Source organism: Epinephelus moara, chromosome 21 (genome assembly GCF_006386435.1).
Source record: "Epinephelus moara isolate mb chromosome 21, YSFRI_EMoa_1.0, whole genome shotgun sequence".
Taxonomy (NCBI): Eukaryota; Metazoa; Chordata; class Actinopteri; order Perciformes; family Serranidae; genus Epinephelus; species Epinephelus moara.
Window position 1 is genome coordinate 31,984,718 of NC_065526.1, and position 20,240 is coordinate 32,004,957.

General features: G+C 39.2%; 1 protein-coding gene across 5 annotated transcripts in view; it reads right to left on the reverse strand.

Annotated features, from left to right (window-relative positions):
• carmil3 (capping protein regulator and myosin 1 linker 3) overlaps positions 1-20,240 on the reverse strand; it is a 119,387-nt gene that overhangs the window by 13,063 nt on the left and 86,084 nt on the right. For 4 of the 5 annotated variants that reach the window (XM_050033330.1, XM_050033332.1, XM_050033333.1 and 1 more), the window contains exons 24-32: positions 16,246-16,344; positions 15,997-16,116; positions 13,071-13,184; positions 12,186-12,361; positions 11,995-12,088; positions 5,222-5,347; positions 3,731-3,797; positions 2,930-3,117; positions 1,949-2,028 (exon numbers count right to left, since the gene is read on the reverse strand). In XM_050033330.1, coding sequence (XP_049889287.1) covers positions 1,949-2,028; positions 2,930-3,117; positions 3,731-3,797; positions 5,222-5,347; positions 11,995-12,088; positions 12,186-12,361; positions 13,071-13,184; positions 15,997-16,116; positions 16,246-16,344 — 1,064 coding nt within the window. The remainder of the gene's footprint in view (positions 1-1,948; positions 2,029-2,929; positions 3,118-3,730; positions 3,798-5,221; positions 5,348-11,994; positions 12,089-12,185; positions 12,362-13,070; positions 13,185-15,996; positions 16,117-16,245; positions 16,345-20,240) is intronic. The other variant, XM_050033331.1, reaches the window with a different exon arrangement.

A 20,240-nucleotide genomic window follows, 5' to 3' on the forward strand; every position in this document is an offset into this window, starting at 1 on the left:
ATATCACTCACTTCAGCCTTGTCTGGATGAAACGTTTGAATTGATTATGTTAAATTCAAAACTATGTGTTGGAACACTGATAACATTTCCATTTTAGCTATTCTGATACAGCACTGAAGCACATCATATTCATCCAAGGGAGGAAAAAAAGCATTCTTTCATAATTATTACCCTGCATCTCATGATTATAACTTTGCATCTGGTAATTATGGGGAAACTTTTTCATAACTAGGAAATCTTTATGCGATTATTATGAGAAGACTATCCCATAATTATGATAAAAAATTACCTGTCACCATTTGAGAAGACAGACTGTGATGACACTGCCTTTATGCATTATTTCCTTCATAGTTGGAGGCTTTGGGAGACACTGATTCAGTCACTGACTTCATGGCAATATTCATACCGTGTGTCAACACTTTCCAGGAATTTCAAACATTCTGATGCGACACTCAGAGCATTAATATAGCAGCACACCACTAATTGCTATGAAAAGATATGATGGAGTAATGGCGTTCTGAGCAGAAATTGAAGTAACTCTACATCTGTGTGTGTTGTAATCTGAGCTTCTCTGTAGTTTGCTGTGGTAAGCCAGTCCATGCATGGTAGTGCATGTGTGTGTCCCACTGGCTAGCTCTTCGCCGCAGCTTTGCACTGCACTCATACAGCAATTACCGCTGATATCTTTTGTCAAAGTGTTGTTCCCACCCTCTGGTTCCCCCTGGTTAACACTGTAAGCTCTGTCAACACAGTTGCCATTGTATAGCACCATTTATGGAGTTAGCAACATTGGCTGCTAGCCACTGGCTCAGACACCTCTATGTTGAGAAAACTCATACCCTGTGAATTTCACATAGAGCTCCTTCAAGTTAATGGAGCTACTCAGGTGAGGAACACATTATGATTTACTTAAACCTGCATTAACTGGCTTGAGGGCAGTAGTGGGGGTATATTGTCACCTTCTAACTTGACATGGCTAACTTGTTGCTTATATACACATCTAGCAGATACTGACCAGTGATAACATTTGTTTTGAGACGTGTTTGTGGCCACCTGGTGACTATAGGTCTAATATTTACCCAGTTTTAGCTTTAGTTTTAGTTTCCACCAACTCAGGAACAAAACATCTCACTTTTTAGTTGCTAAATGCTCCACTATGTTTACCAGCTAATCGTTAATTTTGCATTTAGGCTGTTAAAGATATACATGCAGGATTTTGATTTTAAAAAGTAAAGACTCTGTCCTTTGTATTTTCTCATCTTCTGTTGTCAAGATGTTTATAAGTGTGTACTCCCACAGTGCTCATGTGAGGTCGGGGCTTTCTAAAAAGGTAGTGACCAGGTGCCAGACCATAAGCAGCAGGCTAACAAGAGACACAAGTTGAAAAAAACACATGTATAACGAGACGAAATGCCAACTAGAGTGAATCTGGGAATGGCTTTTACTTTCACTGGCAAGTGTGTTTCCAAACAAGAACCAATAATTCTGCATATCATACCTTTATAGGTGCCCTGTGGCATTTTCTTGTAAATAAGAAAGTTACATTTAGCATTACTTACTAAAAAAAAGCTGCCTACTGCTGCTGGAACGTACTGAGGGCGCTGAGAGTGAACCAAAACAGTTAAATTGTGGGTCAATAAACCAAAACAATGAGCCGAAAGATGCTAAAATGTTCGACAGAGCAGAAGGGGACTACAGAGTTGTACGATAATTTGTCTTACATAACTATAAGATTAAGTTCTTGCACTTCTGTTTAGATCTGCTCCAAGCAGATGTTACAGAATAAAATATCAGGTTTTACTGATCTGCCAAGATTTGGAGGGCAGCTTTCTTAATGATTGTGCTTTCACTCTTGTATGTGTGTTGCCCTCAGGGGCCGCTGTAGAAAAGACATATCTACTGCATTTTTTAATGATTGCACAAAAATAAAACTGATTCTGTGAGCTACCTGTCGGGTAGAACTCTCTTGCTGTAGAAATCAGGCAGTCCATCCTCCAGCATATTGACGCCTCCATTCTCCGAGCAATGCTGTGCACATACACACACACGCGCACACACACACACACACACACACACACACACAACAGGAAACAGATAGAATAACAGGATAACAATGATCAATCCGCCATGTCGACAAAAAGCTGAAAGGCTGACAATAAGGTATTATCATTTCAAATGGCTGGCTGGCAGAACCAAATCCACTGCCAACAGAAGCCTGTTTGTAAAACAACTCCTCATCACGCTGCCCTAACTGAGTTTGTACCGATTTAGAAAAAGCTTTTTACAAAGTCGCTAAACAAACAAACTGCTAAGTTAGAGGCTGCCCTGCAGCCCCTGGGAGATGGCTGTGCATGATTAACATTTGAGTCACAGAGACACATGCGACAGCTTCCTACTTTAAAAGGAACTTATTTTTGGAAAGTGCCACTGGCATGAAAAACAAGATAAATAACAAAGGTTCACACAAAGCAGTCAAGAGATAAAAGAAACCCCTGAAAACAATACATGTCAGGTTTACCTTCGCACCTCAACACCTTTCTGAGCTCTTTTGTGGAAACACATAACTTCATGCTGCAGCATGAGATAAAAAAAATAGGCAGTTAAACATATACACTGATGCCACTATTGCAATAAAGACTCCTTTACCTTCTAGGTGCCATAAAAAGATCCAGATGTCATTTTAAAAAGTGCTGGCTGTGTTAGAAGCAAGTGAGTATACAAATCTCATACATTTGTTCTGCTTGCCTTTTAAATTTGTATTGTTTTATGTACTCGCTGTATGATTTGGATTAATTGATTTGTTTGTGGTGGAGAAACTCCTCTTTATGGATTTTTTTATCACAAGAGGCTAGAGCGACTTGTGATGTATGCCAGCTGGAGCTCAGAAAAAAGTCAGAGGTCACGGCTACGCCATTTTTCATCAACTTACAGATTCTGGGGGAGGGTGTCCTGCTCTGTGTCTCCGTGGTGGGCGAGGCCTTACGTGGGTCACATGACGCAATGGCGAGCCGTTGGTGGGTAGGGTGGACAGACACTCCCATGATGCCGAATGGGTAAGGGGTGCAGAGTGCGGGGGAGCAGAGGGGGTAGGAGAGGGACTGGGCTCATCACCTAGACCTAAGACAAGACAAAATAAAAATTACATTCATGTCACATCATGGCCAACACTACACTGCATACACTGATTTAAGGTCAGCCTCTATGAAAGTTGTGACATCACATTTACTTAACTAAAATATGAAAAGACAAATATGATAACTCTCTACGGCCTTTATTTACATAGCCATGCTACTGCAGCTGCCCTTTGAGGCAGAAAATGGATGAAAATGGAGAGGCAGCTCTGCTATTCTTAGACCATGAGTAGGGCAAAAAGTGTGGAGTTTGGCCCGAGGGCGGCATGAGAGAAAAGGCCATGCCATTACCTAAAAAGGGTTAGTCCTTCATTTTTATGATATTACATGCAATATTAAATACACTGGCTTATAACACAGTATCTATTAGCATAAGCATTAGCATGGGTGAGAAAAGTTAAGGCCATCTTAAATATTGAAAGACACGATTACTCATTTCATCATGATAGGGTGCACACCACTTGTGAAGCTGAAGAGATACTAGTACTTTTATTACCTATGGAGAGTCAGTTGACCCTGACCCTACTATTACTGTAAATATATCATGCTACATGAGCAATTGAAGACAATTAGCCGCAATTCAAAGCACAAAAACTCACTCAGTCTGGTGGAGACAGGACGAATTCTTCTAGTTCTGGAGCTTCGCTTTTTAATAGCCATTGTGTCCTTTTGTCAAAGGAGAGAAATGTTTAATGAGCAGTGACTTTATTTTAAACATTATCCTCATAACTTAACATGGATGTGACAACACACAAATATAACAAAAAGAACAATGGGGTTATGTGCTGTATTTCAACATTAATAAATTATTATTAATCATTAATAATTGAACGACAAGCATTACTGTCCTTAACAACAATAATAATAAAATGCTGTGTGTTTGCTGTATTTCAGAAGAAATCAGTTCAGTTGCTTTACAAGAAGAAACAGGAAGCCAGGACTGTTCTTTCTGTAAAAAGTGGAGCAAAAGCTTTCAGAAATTTGGGACATGGTGGAGGGAAAGAAAAGCTGCTGAGGAAATTATTTTCAACATATTCATTATCTCTAATAAAATGAAGAAGAAATCAATGTATCATCATACAACAGATCGTATGACATCTGTCAAATAGTTTTGCACGTTTCATATGATACCTAGTGGATTAGCGCTACTAGCAGTTAGGTTCGGTTCACAAAAAGAATCGTGGTTAGGCATCGTCACGCAATGCAATGTGATGACGTGATGTAACATGATAATGTAATGTAACAATGTGACATTGCATATGTAGTTTGTAGCTGGTCTCATGGGTCAAAGTCCTGTGTTTGTTTGACCCATCCACCCCTGACCTTCCTTCCTATGCGGATAACTCTCTATGCTACGTAACCTGACTTCCTCCTTTACTCCTGTCATATGATGGGTGACAGACTGCAGCACGTATGTTAAGTCATGACAGCCCCTTAGCTCACAATTATATGGGTTATATATGAATTATAGTGCATTTCTTTTCATATATATAAGTACAAACAGTGAATGAGAGCAGCCTAAAGAAATACAAAGCAAAAGGGTGAGGGCAGGGAAATCAGTGCAGTGGGAAGCTACTGCTGTGGAACAGAGGATGGCAATATTTTTTACCATGATCTATTTTTACAATTACAGTAAACCATGTATTATGATCCAACAATAACAGATGTTGACCTGCAACAAATTATAATTTTCATTTTTTTTTATCTTTGTTTTGATTAATTGATTCAACAGATCTATAAAATGTCACAAAACAGTGAAATATCTCTATCTCAATTCCCTAGAGCACAAGGGGATATTTTCAAATTGCTTACGTTGTCTCTTCACCAGCCCAAAATCTAGAAGTATTCAATTTATAGGACTTGCTAAGAAAGAAAAGTAGCAAATTTGCACATTTCAGAAGCTTTTCTGAAGCACTTCAAATTACTTAAACTATCAACAGATAATCAAACCAGCTAATTGATTTTTATCATGTAAATCATGTAATGCTCAATACTAAGAAATAATACACATCTGTCCCTCTGGAAAAAAAGAAAGTCACTATTCACTCACTAAGCATACACATATTATCAGCATGTCCTCAGACACTTACTATTCCCAGGTTGACGCCAAAGTCGTCATCAGGAAAGTCCAGAGACTCAACTATTCTGGACTGTCTGACGGTGCGTCTGCCCGTCCCGACGTCATCCCAACGCTTCGCCTGAGACACCTGCCGCAGCTGATGCAACACACATACACATAAGAACACATGCACAAACACATACACACAAATACACAGTGATGGCACCTTGAACAATATCCTTCAACACAATCTCAGAGGAGAGGTGTGTCCGTCCTTGTACACAAGGAGCCCACAAACAAAGCAAATGGTACTTTGCTATAGTTTGCAAAGCCCATGAAGAATATGAATAAAATACAATTTCTTGATTATCAAAGCAGAGTGAGGAATGATAGAGGACGAACTGGCACTGCAGCAAAACAGAGGAGAGAAAATGAGATGTAACGGTAGAGGCAGTGAATGGAATGCAAAACAGAGCAGGTCCTGGCAGTTTTATTGCCAGAAGTCTATTTTTGCCTCCTTTTCCACTGGCTTCATTTTAAACAATTCAATTTTATGGAGAGGAGAACCTGCAGGGTCTAATCATGTCCTTAACAGACTCAAATCTAGTTGTTATGTTGTTTCTGAGTGCAATATTATCCTAGAAAAGCTGCTCTATACTTATAACCCTTCATCCTGATATGGTAATAACACACAGCAGCTCAAATGCAGTGCCTACTTCAATTAAACTAAACATTAAAGATACACAACCTTTTTGACAGCATGGGAGATTTCTATCACAAACATTCAAGACATCAGATTTTAATGAGGTCCTCCATGCTACAGAAAGTCTTTCATAAGAGACAAATAATGATCTTAATCTGCACTTCACATCAAATTGCACCACTACTGATCCTCAACTTGCTAAAGTGAATCTAAAAGTAAATGTTATCATTTTGTTGAGTGTTGAATTTGACATTTCAATGTAATCTGGAGGCATTTCTGGGCCGACTCTACGGCACTCTGGTTGGAAATCTCCACACTAGACTGATAAACCCGGAGGCAGAGTTGTACTTATTTGGCAACATTTTATCAATGATGTGTGTGATCTGTAATAAACAGAGTTTTTAAGACACAAATGTATTCCACAGCAGACAACATACTATAAATATTCAAGTATTTAGATGAAACCATGACTCCTCTTACTAAAAATAATTGACTGACAAAATGAAATGAATCATCATGTCATTAACAAACACCCTGCCCAATTCAGTAAATGTACACTGAGGTGAATGGGTTTTGTTAAAGTGGCAGTAGGTTTCTATTATATGGATTATTATTCATATAAACTAATGAAAAAAAGTAAGGAAATTTGTGTTTGGTAGATTTGTTGTAACAATGCTTCTTGGCAATAAATCTTATACCATTGGAGAGCCTGTTTATTTCCCTTTTAAATGGTGCCCAAATTGTAAGAAATATGCATTTGTGGGTTGCGCCCATGAAAAATTTGCAAAATCTTCTCTGCCAATGCCAAACAGCTTTTTTTGCTGTTGCTATTGACTCTTGTTTTGAGCTTCCGGTACCCCCAGGTGCTGACAATCAGGTGTCAATCAGGCCCCTGTTTCCAGCACCTGTGAGCATGGGCCTTGCTACAGTGGTCAGTTGGTGTCTGTCCAAGAATCAGCATGCCACGTTTGACTGATCTGGATATGGCCCGTGCAATAGGGAAACTTCAAGCTGGTGTTTCGCAAAACCATGTTGCGGCATTATTTGGAGTGAGCCCTCGTACCATCTGCAAACTGAAGGCCAAGTTCCATATAACGGGGGATGTCAGAGACCCAAGAAGACGGCACCCCAAGAAGACCGTTTCCTCATCCTATCAGCACTTAGGAACCGTAGGCAGTCTCCTACGGATTTGCAGTCAAGGTTTGCAGGATGATATGGCCGATGGCTCTCTGCCCAGACAAGCCGGAACAGACTGCACGCAGCCAATCTCCGGTCTCAAAGGGCTGCCAGGAGGCCTGCCATGACTTCCCTTCACCATCAGGCCTGTTTGCGCTGGTGTCAGCAACACGTGCACTGGAACCTGAACATGTGGAGGAATGTTATGTTCAGCGATGAGTCCAGATTCTGCCTAAGGCAGATCAAAGTGTGGAGAAGACGTGGAGAACGTTTTGCTGATTGCTGCACCAATAGAGTAACATCTTTTGGTGGAGGCAGTGTGAAGGTGTGGGGCGGCATCTCCCTCACTGGAAAAATGAGGCTTGTCATCATTGGAGTCAATCTCAATGCAGAGAGATATCGAGATGAAATTCTGCAACTAGTCATATCTCCACAGTCTGGGACCAAACTCTATCCTCCAAGATGACAGTGCTCGCCCCCACAGAGCGGGGTTTTTTAGAGACTACCTCCAGAATTTGGGAGTGGAGAGGATGGAATGGCCTGCCAGCAGTTCTGACCTCAACCCTATTGAACACTTGTGGGATCAGTTTGGGTGTGCTGTTTGTGACCAACACAAACAGGTTGGCGGACTTGCAACAAATGCTGGTTGAAGAATGGGATGCCATCCCACAGCAGTGTGTGACCAGGCTGGTGACCAGCATGAGGAGGAGCCAGGCTGTTGTGGCTGTGTATCGTTCTTCCACATGCTACTGAGGATCCTGTTTGTTAAATGAATAAATTGTTAAATTGCCAATATGTCTTGTTTCTTCAGACTTCAATGATCTAATCCACCAAGCAACACCAAAGAAGAGTAAACACCAAAAAAGAAAGCTGTTTGGCATTGGCATAGATTTGGCTAATTTTTCATGGGCGCAACCCACAGACTCAGCTCTGCTGCTAATCCCACAAATGCATGTTCCTTACAAATGGGGTACCATTTAAAAGGGAACAAAACAGGCTTTCCAACGGTTTAAGATTTATTGCCAAGAAGCATTGTTACAACAAAGAAAGAATCTACCACAATACAAATTTCCTTACTTTCTGTGCTTAGTTTAAAAGCAATTAAAAAATTTTGGTGAGCAGCAAGAAACTTAGTCAGAACACTGATACACTTTTTCAAAGGGGGAAAACAATCCAACCAATGAGAAAGACTCTGAGGCAGTGGGCATGCCTGCATTCTTTTAATCACTTCTAACCTACTTCTGGGGGTGGAGCCTTACGTAATGCCGTAATTCTTCAAGCTTGTTCAAATTTTAACCGATTTGATCACTTTCCTCCCATTATGACTTTGAGATTGCAGAATTATGTTGAACAACTCAAAGGAATAGTAAAGACATTTTGGGAAAAACAATTCTTTGCTTTTAGGTGGAGCATTTGATGGAGTCTTGTCATCACTATTCCTGTTCACATGCAGCTGTGCGTATGCCGATTAACTTACCTAACATGTCGTTTATCACGTCATAATATGGAAAATCGGAACAGCTGGAGTCACTTATGCCATTTTGCTTCTTTGCACTAAAATAGGATTTTTTCAAAGTGTCTTACCCGTGGCAGACTTGTTGGACAGTGTGAACACAGCCTCCTTCTTTCATTTCTTCAACCACCTTCTTGAAAAGATCAGCTTTGGGATATTTGCCCACATCCAAAAACCTGCTGATATCCAAGTCTTTCATAATGTTTAAAAGTAGCTGTGCTTTTTCTTCCGACCAAAAATGTGGGCTTTTCTTCTAGGCGTGTTTCTCCACCACAGCCTTACAAACTGTTGGCAAGTTGGTTTATGCACAATGCATCCATGACAATGCACAGAGCTGACAATTAACAGGTACTGTAAGAGGCTGTGTGTCGCAGACTGCGGTAAAAACCCCAACTGAGACGCATATTCTGAATGTGCTATATTCATGCCCAAATAATCCTCCTAAAACCTGAATAATACCAGCATATCCTACATGTCTTCCTTGGAAAATGCTACATTCAGAATCAGGCCCAATTAAGACTACCCCAACAAAATATGCTCTTTCGTGACCCATACTAAAGTCCGATTATTGTAAAATTCTGAATAAGAGTGGAACATTACTGTGCAGTAAAATGCAGTTGCTGTGAGGTTTCCAGGTAACCAGCAAAGTCTCCAGGAAGTCATTTCTCCCCACAAAGAGTCTGCTACATAACTCAAATCACAACTTTTTTTAACTTTGGTTTTGTTCATTAGTAAGTTTTGCGGGCAGTGGCACTGGCTGTTTCCCTCTGCTTTCAGTCTGTATGCTAAGCTACCGTCTCCTGGCTCAGCTTCACATAGTAACTAGTGGACAGACTTGAGAGTGGAACTTATCTTCTCATATAACTCTCAGCAAAAAAGTGAATCACTGTCCCTCCCAAAAGGTTGAACTATTCCTTTAAAATGATTTCAAAATTCTATATTTAAAGCTGAACTCTGTAATGTTTTGTGATTAATGATGTAATATATATTAATGTAATGTTATGTAAAAAAAAAAATAAAAAAAATTAAAAAGTAAAACTTTTTTAAAAAATACCATTAAATTTAACATTAATCTGATGAACTACTGTAGATCCTACAGCCAGGCTCAGACTAAAGGAGTTTTAAAATCCTATCTGATCTTGAAATCCAGTTGCATCACGCAGATAAGAAGAAACTTCACAGATGTTCTTCTCTCTAATCTTAAACATACAGTACACATCACAAGATTTGAAAATAATGGCCCATCACACACTACAGAGAGAGAAATGCACCACCTCACAAGATCTTATGGGAAAGTGGATAAAACAAAAAGGAGACTGATATGGTTTGACAACTTGCTGTAATGTTAACGATTAACGGGATGAGAAAATGGTTGGGGAGACGTGGTCAACAAGGGCTGTCTATTCTTCAGTGGGACCTGAGGGTGAAATTTTTGCCAGTTTTGATATCTGTCCACAGTAGTATGAACTGGGGGTGTCGTATTTCGGAGGAAAGCGGGACTGATTACCCAGGGCCCCAGTGGGAGAGGGGCCCTCAAAAAGCCTGACTGAACCTTTTTTTTTTTTTTTTCTTTAAACTGAAGGTGTCCAAGGCCCCTCCAACCCCCTAAAGGTGCAACATGGTTTAGTCCGCCTCTGCACTAGAATTTGTCTCTAAACGCAGCTAGAGCCAAGTGAGTGACTGCTTATGCTGCTGGAGCACCAATGAAGACGGTCATGACTTTGACCAAAAAAAAGGAAAGAAAGAAAGAAAAAAAGAAAGGAATAGAAAGCAAACTGACCTTGTAAAAAAAAAAAAGATTACCGTTGTTTGGCTCTTGTGAAAGTACTGACATAACCAGATTTTAAATCCCTATCCAACTAGGAATGCACTGATTGTAGAATTCTGGGCCAATATTGATACCAATGTTTTTATGTTGTTGTTTAATTTGTTTTTGTTGTCACCTCTTGTGTGCCAGGGAAACAAATAAATCTACACTTTAAAAAAAATAACTGAACTGTTAAAAAGTAATTAACCCCTTAATTACACTACCTTTAATGAGCACAAATTCAATCATAAAATTTAAAAAACAACCTTGAATATGAAAAACATCTTGGTTAAAAATATAACCGATTCAAAAGCCTTTCTACCAAATTTAACACCATAATTCCCTCTCTAATATCTATTCTATATTGCTGTCAAAACATTAAAATGTCCCTCCCTCAAACAGCTGTATTTATTTAAGTTTCTCGGCAAAAATGTTACAAGATTGCACTGAACACATCATGATAACGTTATACTTTACCTTTGTATAATACTCATTTTTACTAAGTAGAGCCTGAATGCTTCATGTTGTAACATCTATCTGCAGTTAACAGCCAATGTTTACTAGCTCTCCTCCTGCCGATTTTAACACAGTTATTCAAAATGTACCATTATCAGGGAAATTCAAGCCTTCACACATTGATAGTGAATTTACTGCGTCCTTTGATCCCGACAGTGTCCAGGAGAAGATCCCTGTTTATCCCAAACACGTTTTCTATTGTCACTGGGATCATGGAATACCACCTATTAGAACATGGCACTCTTAAATACTTGATTCTGATTGGTCAATCAACAAAATTCTGTGGTGTTTATTTCTTGAGGTATCACCGCTGCTCTGCTGCTCTGTTGCTCCGTTGCTAGGGACGCCATAGCAACGGAGACTTGGATACCGAGTACAGACACATTTCTTTTTGCGAATTTTGAAATCAATAACACGTGCTTTAATCATAATTTTGTGTCCCATCACTGAATGTTTTAGTAGTAAGCCATGTTCTAAGCGGGATAATGTATAGTGAGCCGGTGACTGTTGAAAAATAACTCCCGACAGGGGAATGGAACCCCGACGCGCAGTCACCGGCTCACTATACCTTATCCCTTACCTAACTTGCTAGCCGTCTTGTCACACAACAGTGAGATCAAGGAGCCCATCTGCCAAACAGTCACTGTATTCTTCTTGTACCTGCTCATTAATTTTAGTTTGTGGCTGTGAGTCTGAAGCCCTGCTTTTTAGCCTGTGCAAAATTGGCGATACAACAGAAAAACATCGGCCACTGCCATCAGTGAATGTCATTTTATCTGCCAATAGGCTGATGGCAGTCAATAAGGCAAATGTTGGCTGATATCAGTGATCCGCCAATAAATCAGTGCATCCCTAGACTGGATCTGTACGAAATAATCTGGGCTGAACATTGACACCTACCAAAGTCCCAGACCAGATTTTTCCTCTGATTGTTGGAAGAGGTGAATCAGGAAAAAAAAAGCCCAAGAACTCCTGTAATCTGAGCCCAGCGAAAATGATCTTTGCTATGAAGTTACTGATTTCAGCTTTAAACATGAAAACACTTTGTTCTACATTCTACAAAGAAGTCATGCAGAAAAGGGGTATTACCAGTACCAGGGTTTTATGGGTGGTGTACAGCTCTTGTAGAATCTGATCCACAATTGAGTTGGTCAGATAGGAGACCACAGACAACTTCACCTCCCTGAAAAGAGGAGAGCAAATGAAAACAGAATAATAATTAAATCAGTATCTTAGCTGAAGTTTTTGGCTTGACTTGTTTGTCCGGCTCTCCGTCTTACTCCAGGGCTCTGTTGATATCCTCAGCTGCTCTCTCCATGAGTGCATTGCGAATGGCGGAGCGAGGGATCGAAACTTGTTCGGAGATGGACGAGAGAGGTGGGCTGAGTCTCTCTGCGGCTGAACAGGACAGTGGACACAACTCGCGGCACAGAGACACCATAGAGTCCACCACCACCTGGACAGAGTTGACCCAAGACATGCATTACCACACATACATTTTTTACACTTTCTCAATATACACATATGTTTCCATTGCATTTAATAATTCATGCACAGTGGTTCTTTATCTGCTAGATTTTCATCCAGCTCCTTTACTCAGACTTGTTGTCATCTTTTATTTATGTGCATTGCAGCAATCCATTCATCCATGAATCAACCACTAATAATTCAGATGATCTGTCCATCCTCCTCTAGATCTAACTTTATCAGTTTACACCAAAGTTGGGCATTTGTGCATGAACTGAATTCTTGCCTTTTAACTGATCTTGACCTTTGAAAATTAGAAATGTAGCCGTATGCATGACTGCAAAATTAGAAAGCACAAACAGAAATGTAAATTATGCTCAAGTAAGTTTCAAATTCAATAGAAAGTATCCCAGATTCCTCCTCGGGGTGTGCTGCTTTTTTATCACTCCACTGCTGCTGAATCCCAATGGGAGCAGAGCTGAACCAAAGAAAAAAAAAGTTAAACTGTTTCCTCCCTGTGAATTTAAATGCTACATTTCTTTTGAAGTCAGCATACCTGCACCGCACACACAGTCGCACGCTATTAATGGGCAATTTAAATGCAACTAGTCCAGAGCTCAACTTCTGTTTAAAATACAGACGCATCGGGGGAATGGCTGTTGTCTGCGATTACGGTCGCAGTTCCACCTCCATCCTACCTGCAGCTCTTTGTCGGCAGCCTTGGCCAGCTCTCCAGCCAGAGTGTCCAGTCGTTGTTTGACGGGGCCGTCCACCGACAACACATGGGCCAACTCACACAGAGAGGGATACAGCTGATACACAGACAGTCACACACAGCAGGAGAGGGAAAAGGTTCAAATCAGTGGAGTAACAAAAGAAAGCACTGAACAGAATGTCCCCTCTCTAAAAGTTGTATCAATACATGTATTATATTGTCTGATTATTACAATTGAGGTGCAAGTAGTATTATAATCTAGTAGCAGGTAAACGTGGAGCTAACTTTGACAACATTGCATAAAAAAATCATCATATTCTATAAGCTGATCATTTGATTTGTGGACCAAATAACTGATTTTCATCCATGTGTTATTATTATTATTATTATTATCTAAAAGCCATTAAAAAGTTTGTGTTGCCAGGTTGTGAAAAATCTCTTTGACTTGAGGAACTCTTCTTGTTGGCTTATAAGAAAGTGAGAAAACTGTATAATTATGACTTGAAGGTACACACAACTAAATCTTATTAGCTTCAAAAGGTGTTAATTATGTAAGCTGTCTCTCCATTAGCCCTTAGAAATGTCACCAATTGCTTTTGTTTATTTGCCTTAATTTTATTTTCTTTATTTTGTGGCTCAGACGCTGTATTTTAATTCTGTTTGGCTCTGTTTGATCACAGAGAAAAAACAGCTCCAAAAAGGGAGCAGGGCTCCACCTGGGCGTCTCCTTTGATGTGTGATTGACATTAGCCTAATTAGAGTTGACAGGAGATGAGTTCTCTGCTCCTGTGAAGTGTTGGACAGTGTAGGGCTGTTACAGGTGAAACATGTACATTTTGGGGATTGATCTTTTGACAGAAGACTTCCTAGTGACAAAGAAAAAGAGGATGCCTGTGCACTGTCAATTTCAAACAGAAGTGGATATAAAACAAACTGAGAGGTGAACTGTTTAGTTCAGGAGGCCGTGATGTGGTACCTGTTTGAACTGTGTGAAGCTCAGCAATTTTCTAGGTAAGATTTTTTCTCATTAACACTGAAATGGCAGCAAAATATATTTATGTCCACACGTTTTACTGTTTCAGTTGTTGGAGAACACATGCAACAATACTCTCTTTGTCGCACCAGTACACACAGAGTGCAACATGGAACTAGTTTTGTTATGTTCTGAGGTTGTTGAGTGGGTCTCTGTTTTGATACTCAGGTGTATTGCTGCTCTGTCAGTACTGAGCACAAACAAACTTTTCATTTGGTGTTTTGTTGGATCGAACTCGGTGAAGCTTCCCTGTAGTGTTTTCAGCTCTGGTTGTTGAGGGCTCATCCTGGTCTAGTATACAGTTAATGGCTGTCGTTTGTTACTGTACCTTTATACTGCGCCATGAGTCTGTGTTGCCATAGCAACCTATGCCATGTGGGTTTTTATTTTGCACAGTTGTCTTCGATTTTAATTACATCTAACTGAAACATTCATACCGCCCTGGCCCCTGGAGATAACCATAACAGTCAGTGATGATTTTAGTTGTGTTTTTGATGTCTGCTATTTTGCTTCTTTGTATCATTTTTTAAGTTTCACACAGGTGGCGGACTTGTTTGACCATGCAACGCAGCTTCTCTCTTTCATACCTTTAACCACCTTCTTGAGGTCTGTGTTGCGATATTTGTGCATATCCAAAAACCTATCAAAGTCTTTCCGACTGTTTAACAGTCAGAGATGGGCTTCTTCGTCTGATGAGAAATGTGGGCTTTCATTTTGGGCATTCATCTCTACCCCAGCCTTGCAAGCCGTCGGTGAGTTGTACACATCAACGCATCCGTGAAAACACAGAGCTGATCCTAAACAGGCAAGAGGCTACAAGTTGCAAAATGCCTTAAAACCTCAGTTCAGAAGCTTATTTCAAATGTGTTGTATGCATGCACAAATAATGCTATTAAGATCTGAATAATATCAGAATATCCCACGTCTCAATCAGAAATGCTGAACTTGGAAAAAGGCCTAATTTAGAAGATCCAAACAAAATATTCTGTTTACATGACCTGTATCAAATTCAGAATATTGTCATATTTGTAATAATAGTGGAACATTTGTGTGTGTGTAAACATGTCCATTGTTGTTGGGAACTTAAACATTATTACCTTACTGCTTATTCATTAATCTTAATTAAAGTATGTATCTATAACTTAAATATTAAAGACCCACCAACTGACAGATCTTTTACAATCTGGCAAACTAAAAGTTGTTCTGTTTGCTCATAAATAATATATAAAGTATTAGCAACTGCTTGATAAACCATTAATAAAGCAATTTGTTACAGTATATTAACTCTTTATGAAGGGTGCCTTAGTATAACGTGAAATCATAACCTGCAAAATAACTGGCCTACAGTATTCCCCTCTGAAATGTACAGTAGTAAAGAAGTAGTAGCTGAAATTGTGCTGGAACTTGCATTAAGAAATTTCTTTTTGGCCACTTGGGGGCACCAAAACACTAATGTTTTATCATATTTTTAAAAAAACGTGGTTGCTTGTTAGCAAACATTTCCTTTTTTATACATCCAGTAGGCACAGAGCAACATTAGCCTTAATTTAAAGTCATGTTTTTGTCTACCTGATGAATGTAAGTCCAATAATCACTCTTCTTTTAGCTCAGATTTTGGTCGCTCCCAGCTCTTGAGTGATATATGTGGCTCTTTATCTGCTAAACGCTCCACTATGTTCTCCAGCTAGTTGCCAACATTTGTCCGTCTGCCATTTAATGCTTGGCATCCAGTGGGTTTATCAAAGCTTTTCCTTTCTAGACATACTGTAATACACTTCACTCTAGTGTGTGTATCACACATCCTTTGGCATTATATGAGTTATTACAGCTTAAATGTCACACACACAAACACAAACTAAAGTGGTAGTCTTCTCACAGCTCTTGAATCCCTGGCTTCTTTGAGGATTTGTCTGGCCGTCTGGACCTCCTCTCCTTCCTCACAGCCTTTCAGGACACACACCTGCTGCTGCACCCGCACGCACAGACGCTCCATCACCTACACAGACATAAAACACAAACAAAACATACTTATATGAATACACGTAATGGAGTGTAATCTATAAAATACACAACAAAAAAAATTCTTGACTTGTTCACCATCATGTGCACAAACAGAGACACACACCTGTTCGGCAGTGCTGGTGACGAGGCCTTGGTGCAGCCTGAGAGCCTGTTTCTGAGAGAAACGCTGAGTCTGGTTGTTCCTAAGCAGGGCACGCTGGATCTGTCACACGCACGCAAGGAAAACAAACAAGGAGAGAGAGGAGTGGAGATGACAGGTGTTTACAAAGCACAGTGTGCAGGAGACAGGAGACAAGTCCATTTGCATGGTAATAAGGAGACTGGAGAGAGAGTTCTGATCCCCAGAAATAAACGGGATGCCTTTGATTTATTTTCTTGACTCAGCAGGTGGAAGTGTTCACTGCTTAATCATCTTATGTAAAGAAAGATGGAATCAAGGGTTCTTCAAGGACTTAGGAGCTTCACAGACAATATGCAAACAAACAAGGACCCTAACCCAAATAAAAGCTTTTACACTCGGTATGCACACTTATGATAAGAACCAGAAAATGTTTCATGAGGCTGGTTTCACAGCATCTCTATTTCTGATGTTAGAAAGTATATCAAACTGATGGGAAAATATAGTTGAAATTGTTTTTATTTTTATGTTTCTGGAAATGTATCAGAAATGCTCCTTTAACCTCCATGCCTCTGGGGAGGCGAGATGTGGTGTGTGACTGACTGACAGCTGAGCCTCCAGGGAAATGGAATGTGACGTGCAATGTAAACAGACTTGCTCTGTTAACTGCAGCTTACAAGCCAAGTGACAAACAGCATTTAGTTAGCAGTGGTATTGACAAAAATGACCACACCAGTGAGTCCATCTTTCTCTTATGGATATTCATTTATGGATTTTAACAAGCCATGGTACAAGATAAGATATGCATCCTGTCAAAAAGAAAGACTACATCCAAGCAGCTAATATTTGCTGCCTATACACAGTCTTTGTCTCATCTTTTTTTGTCTTTGTCGTAGGCTGCTGTCTGGCTGTCAGTAAATGTCACTGTCATGCCAACAAGCGGAGTTTACTGCTTTATTCAAATGTGTCTTGAAATAGAATGTTTTGATTGGCTTTATGAAGAGAACATCTCGGATGACATAGCCAGATAACGGCACGTAGACACATACATGAACAGACGGAGCGCCTCCGTGATCAAAAAATAAAATGTGAATGGGCACTGACACCGGAGGACATCAATATTCACAACACATCCATGTGGTGTGGAAGGAAAAAGCAGCATGATAGCAGTAAAAAAGATCCATCACCTTCCAGTGTGAGTTTTTAAAGTAACAGAACGCATAACGGTTGAATATTTTAAAGCCTTTACACTGGTTACCTGTCAGTTTTTGTATTGACCTTAAATTTATTTTATTAGTTTACAAGGCACTACTTCGTTGTACACCAGTCTACCTCTCAAAAATGCTTTTAGTTTATGAACAAGGAAGGCCTATCAGACCCTCTGCCCCTCTCTCTCTTAGCTTTCACCACAAAGCAGAACAAAAACGTCTGGCAATGAAGCTTTCAGCCGTGGCGCTCCTGGAGCAGCCTTCCAGAGGATCTGAAAGGAGCTAATAAAACTGATATTTTTAAACATTAACTAAACACTCATCTTTTTCATCTGGCTTTTATTGGTTTAATTATATATGCTTATTCTATTATCATCACTAGTTTACTCTGTGTTATCAATATTTTATTGTTGATCATTATGATTTATTTTATTCTATTTAATTTTAATAACATTGCACTATTCTTTTTTACTTTTTATTTATTCAACACATAACACAGACAGCACACACAACATAGATGAGATATTAACAATAATATTCACACACGTATCCATACTAAAAATCATTTCATGCCATATTTAACAATAATAAATACATTTTCAATGGAGATATTACTTTCCAAAATACACCTTCCTGATTAGCACACAACCCACCTTTACCATTTATAATCCAACGAAAAGAGCACAAGAAATACAGATATATGTATAACAAAACCCAACATTTGTTTTTTGTTTATTTACATCCTATATTTTCGTTAATTGTCGGTAAAGGACTCTGCAGTACACTGATTTGTCTGACAGGTGCTAAATAAATAAAGTTTGATTATTTGTTTGAATAGTCGAGATCTAAATTGCAGATGCACTGGGTAAAAAAAAAAAAAATCAACAGGAGGCTGATGTTGATATGCAGCACAGCAAACAGTGGCACATCAAACTGAAAAAGGGGGAAATTGTTGTCTGCTGTTGTCCGCTGACCAGCATACAGCTGGTATAACAAAACCACATGAAGCCGACTTCTACCTAAAAAGGAATACTTCACCATCAAAATGATCACTTGTATATCAATTCTTCACCCCCCCCATTACCTTTTTTTTCCTCTCATGCCATTACAGTGAACTAAGAATCCAAAAACGGGAAAAATATTGATAAACTGGAGCAAAAGGGGGGAGCATTTAACAATAGCAACACTATCTGTTTATAGACTTTCACACAACTTGTGTTTTGAATGGAAAGGTTTTTGAGAAAATGCATGTGTTTGGGAAGTACTGAGCATATGACTGGATTAATGAGACTTCAATTCATCAAGACTTTTCTCAGTTATAGGACTCATCATTCACCATGGAGGCATACCATAAAAATTAAGTTTTCTTCACAAATTCAAGGTAACACAGGGTGAGCAATTGATATACAAAGGATCATTTTGTTGGGGGAGGTATTTCTACTGCCTATAACAATACCTTTGTTTTTTTGTTTTTTTCCCCTTAACCAAAGGCCAAAACCCAGATATTCAATTTATCATGACACTGGAGAAATGAAAGCAGCAAACACTCACATTTGAACTAATATTTCAAGGTTATGTTTGGCATATTTGCTTGACTAATGACCTATATGAGCAATCAATCAAGATTATCAAGATGGTTGCTGGTTAATTTTTGTCAATCCACTTTCAGTTCTAAGTGTGTTACATAAATCAGTGGTCATATAGGTTGTAAAACTTGTACTATTAATCATAAGAACTAGAATTACTACCTCACGGTTGTTTGCCTCCAAGAACCTGTTAAGTTTCAGTTACAATTTGCATCCATGTCTGTGAAAACATGGATGCTTCACACACACCTTCCCTGTGACAGCACAGAAGATCTATACAATCAGCACAGTTTCAAGGCACCCAAGATGAGTGTCACCAATTCAGAGTATTATGATGTCAAAGTGAAGCTTACCTTTGACCTTTTGGATATAAAATGTCACCACTTCATCATTAAATCCTGTTAGACATTTGTGTGAAATGTTGTCATAATTAGCGAATAAATTATTGAGTTACGGCCAAAAACAGTGAACTTTAATCTTCGACCAAGAATTTCAAATCAGTTTATTCTTGAGTCCATGTGGACATTTGTGCCAAATTTGAGGAAATTCCCTTGAGGCCTTCTTGAGATATTGCATTAATAAGAATGAGACAAAACAAGGTTACAGTGACCTTGACTTTTGACCACTAAAATCTAATCAGTTAATCATTGAGTCCAGGTGGACATTTGTGCTAAATTTGAAGAAATTCCCTTCTGGCGTTCTTGAGATATTGCGTTCAGAAGACTGGGACACACAGATGGACTGACAGACAAACTGAAAACATCATGCCTCCAGGCACAGCTATCACAAACAGCATACAAAATCTAAAAATCTAAATTTCAGTCCATCACTTTATATTTATTAATATCAAAGCATCTCTTCCTCATCCTTAAAACTGAAAGAGACTTCAAAAGGTTGTCTGCTGAATGACATAAACTGAACTGGTATAACGGGTATTAAGTGGTTAATTTGATATATAAAGGTATTTGTAATCTCCTTTGCATTGTCCTGGTTAGAAATTGCAACCCAAATATTCAGAGGGCATCAGGAATTCTCTGAAAAGTTTGTCTTTTCATGCAAACTTTCTCAATGACACATATCCCACAACAGCAATATAAAGCAGTATAATAATCCATCAAAAGCTTCACATTTAATCATCACTTCTACTGCACAAGCAAATTAAAGTCATTCATCAAACCCATGAATC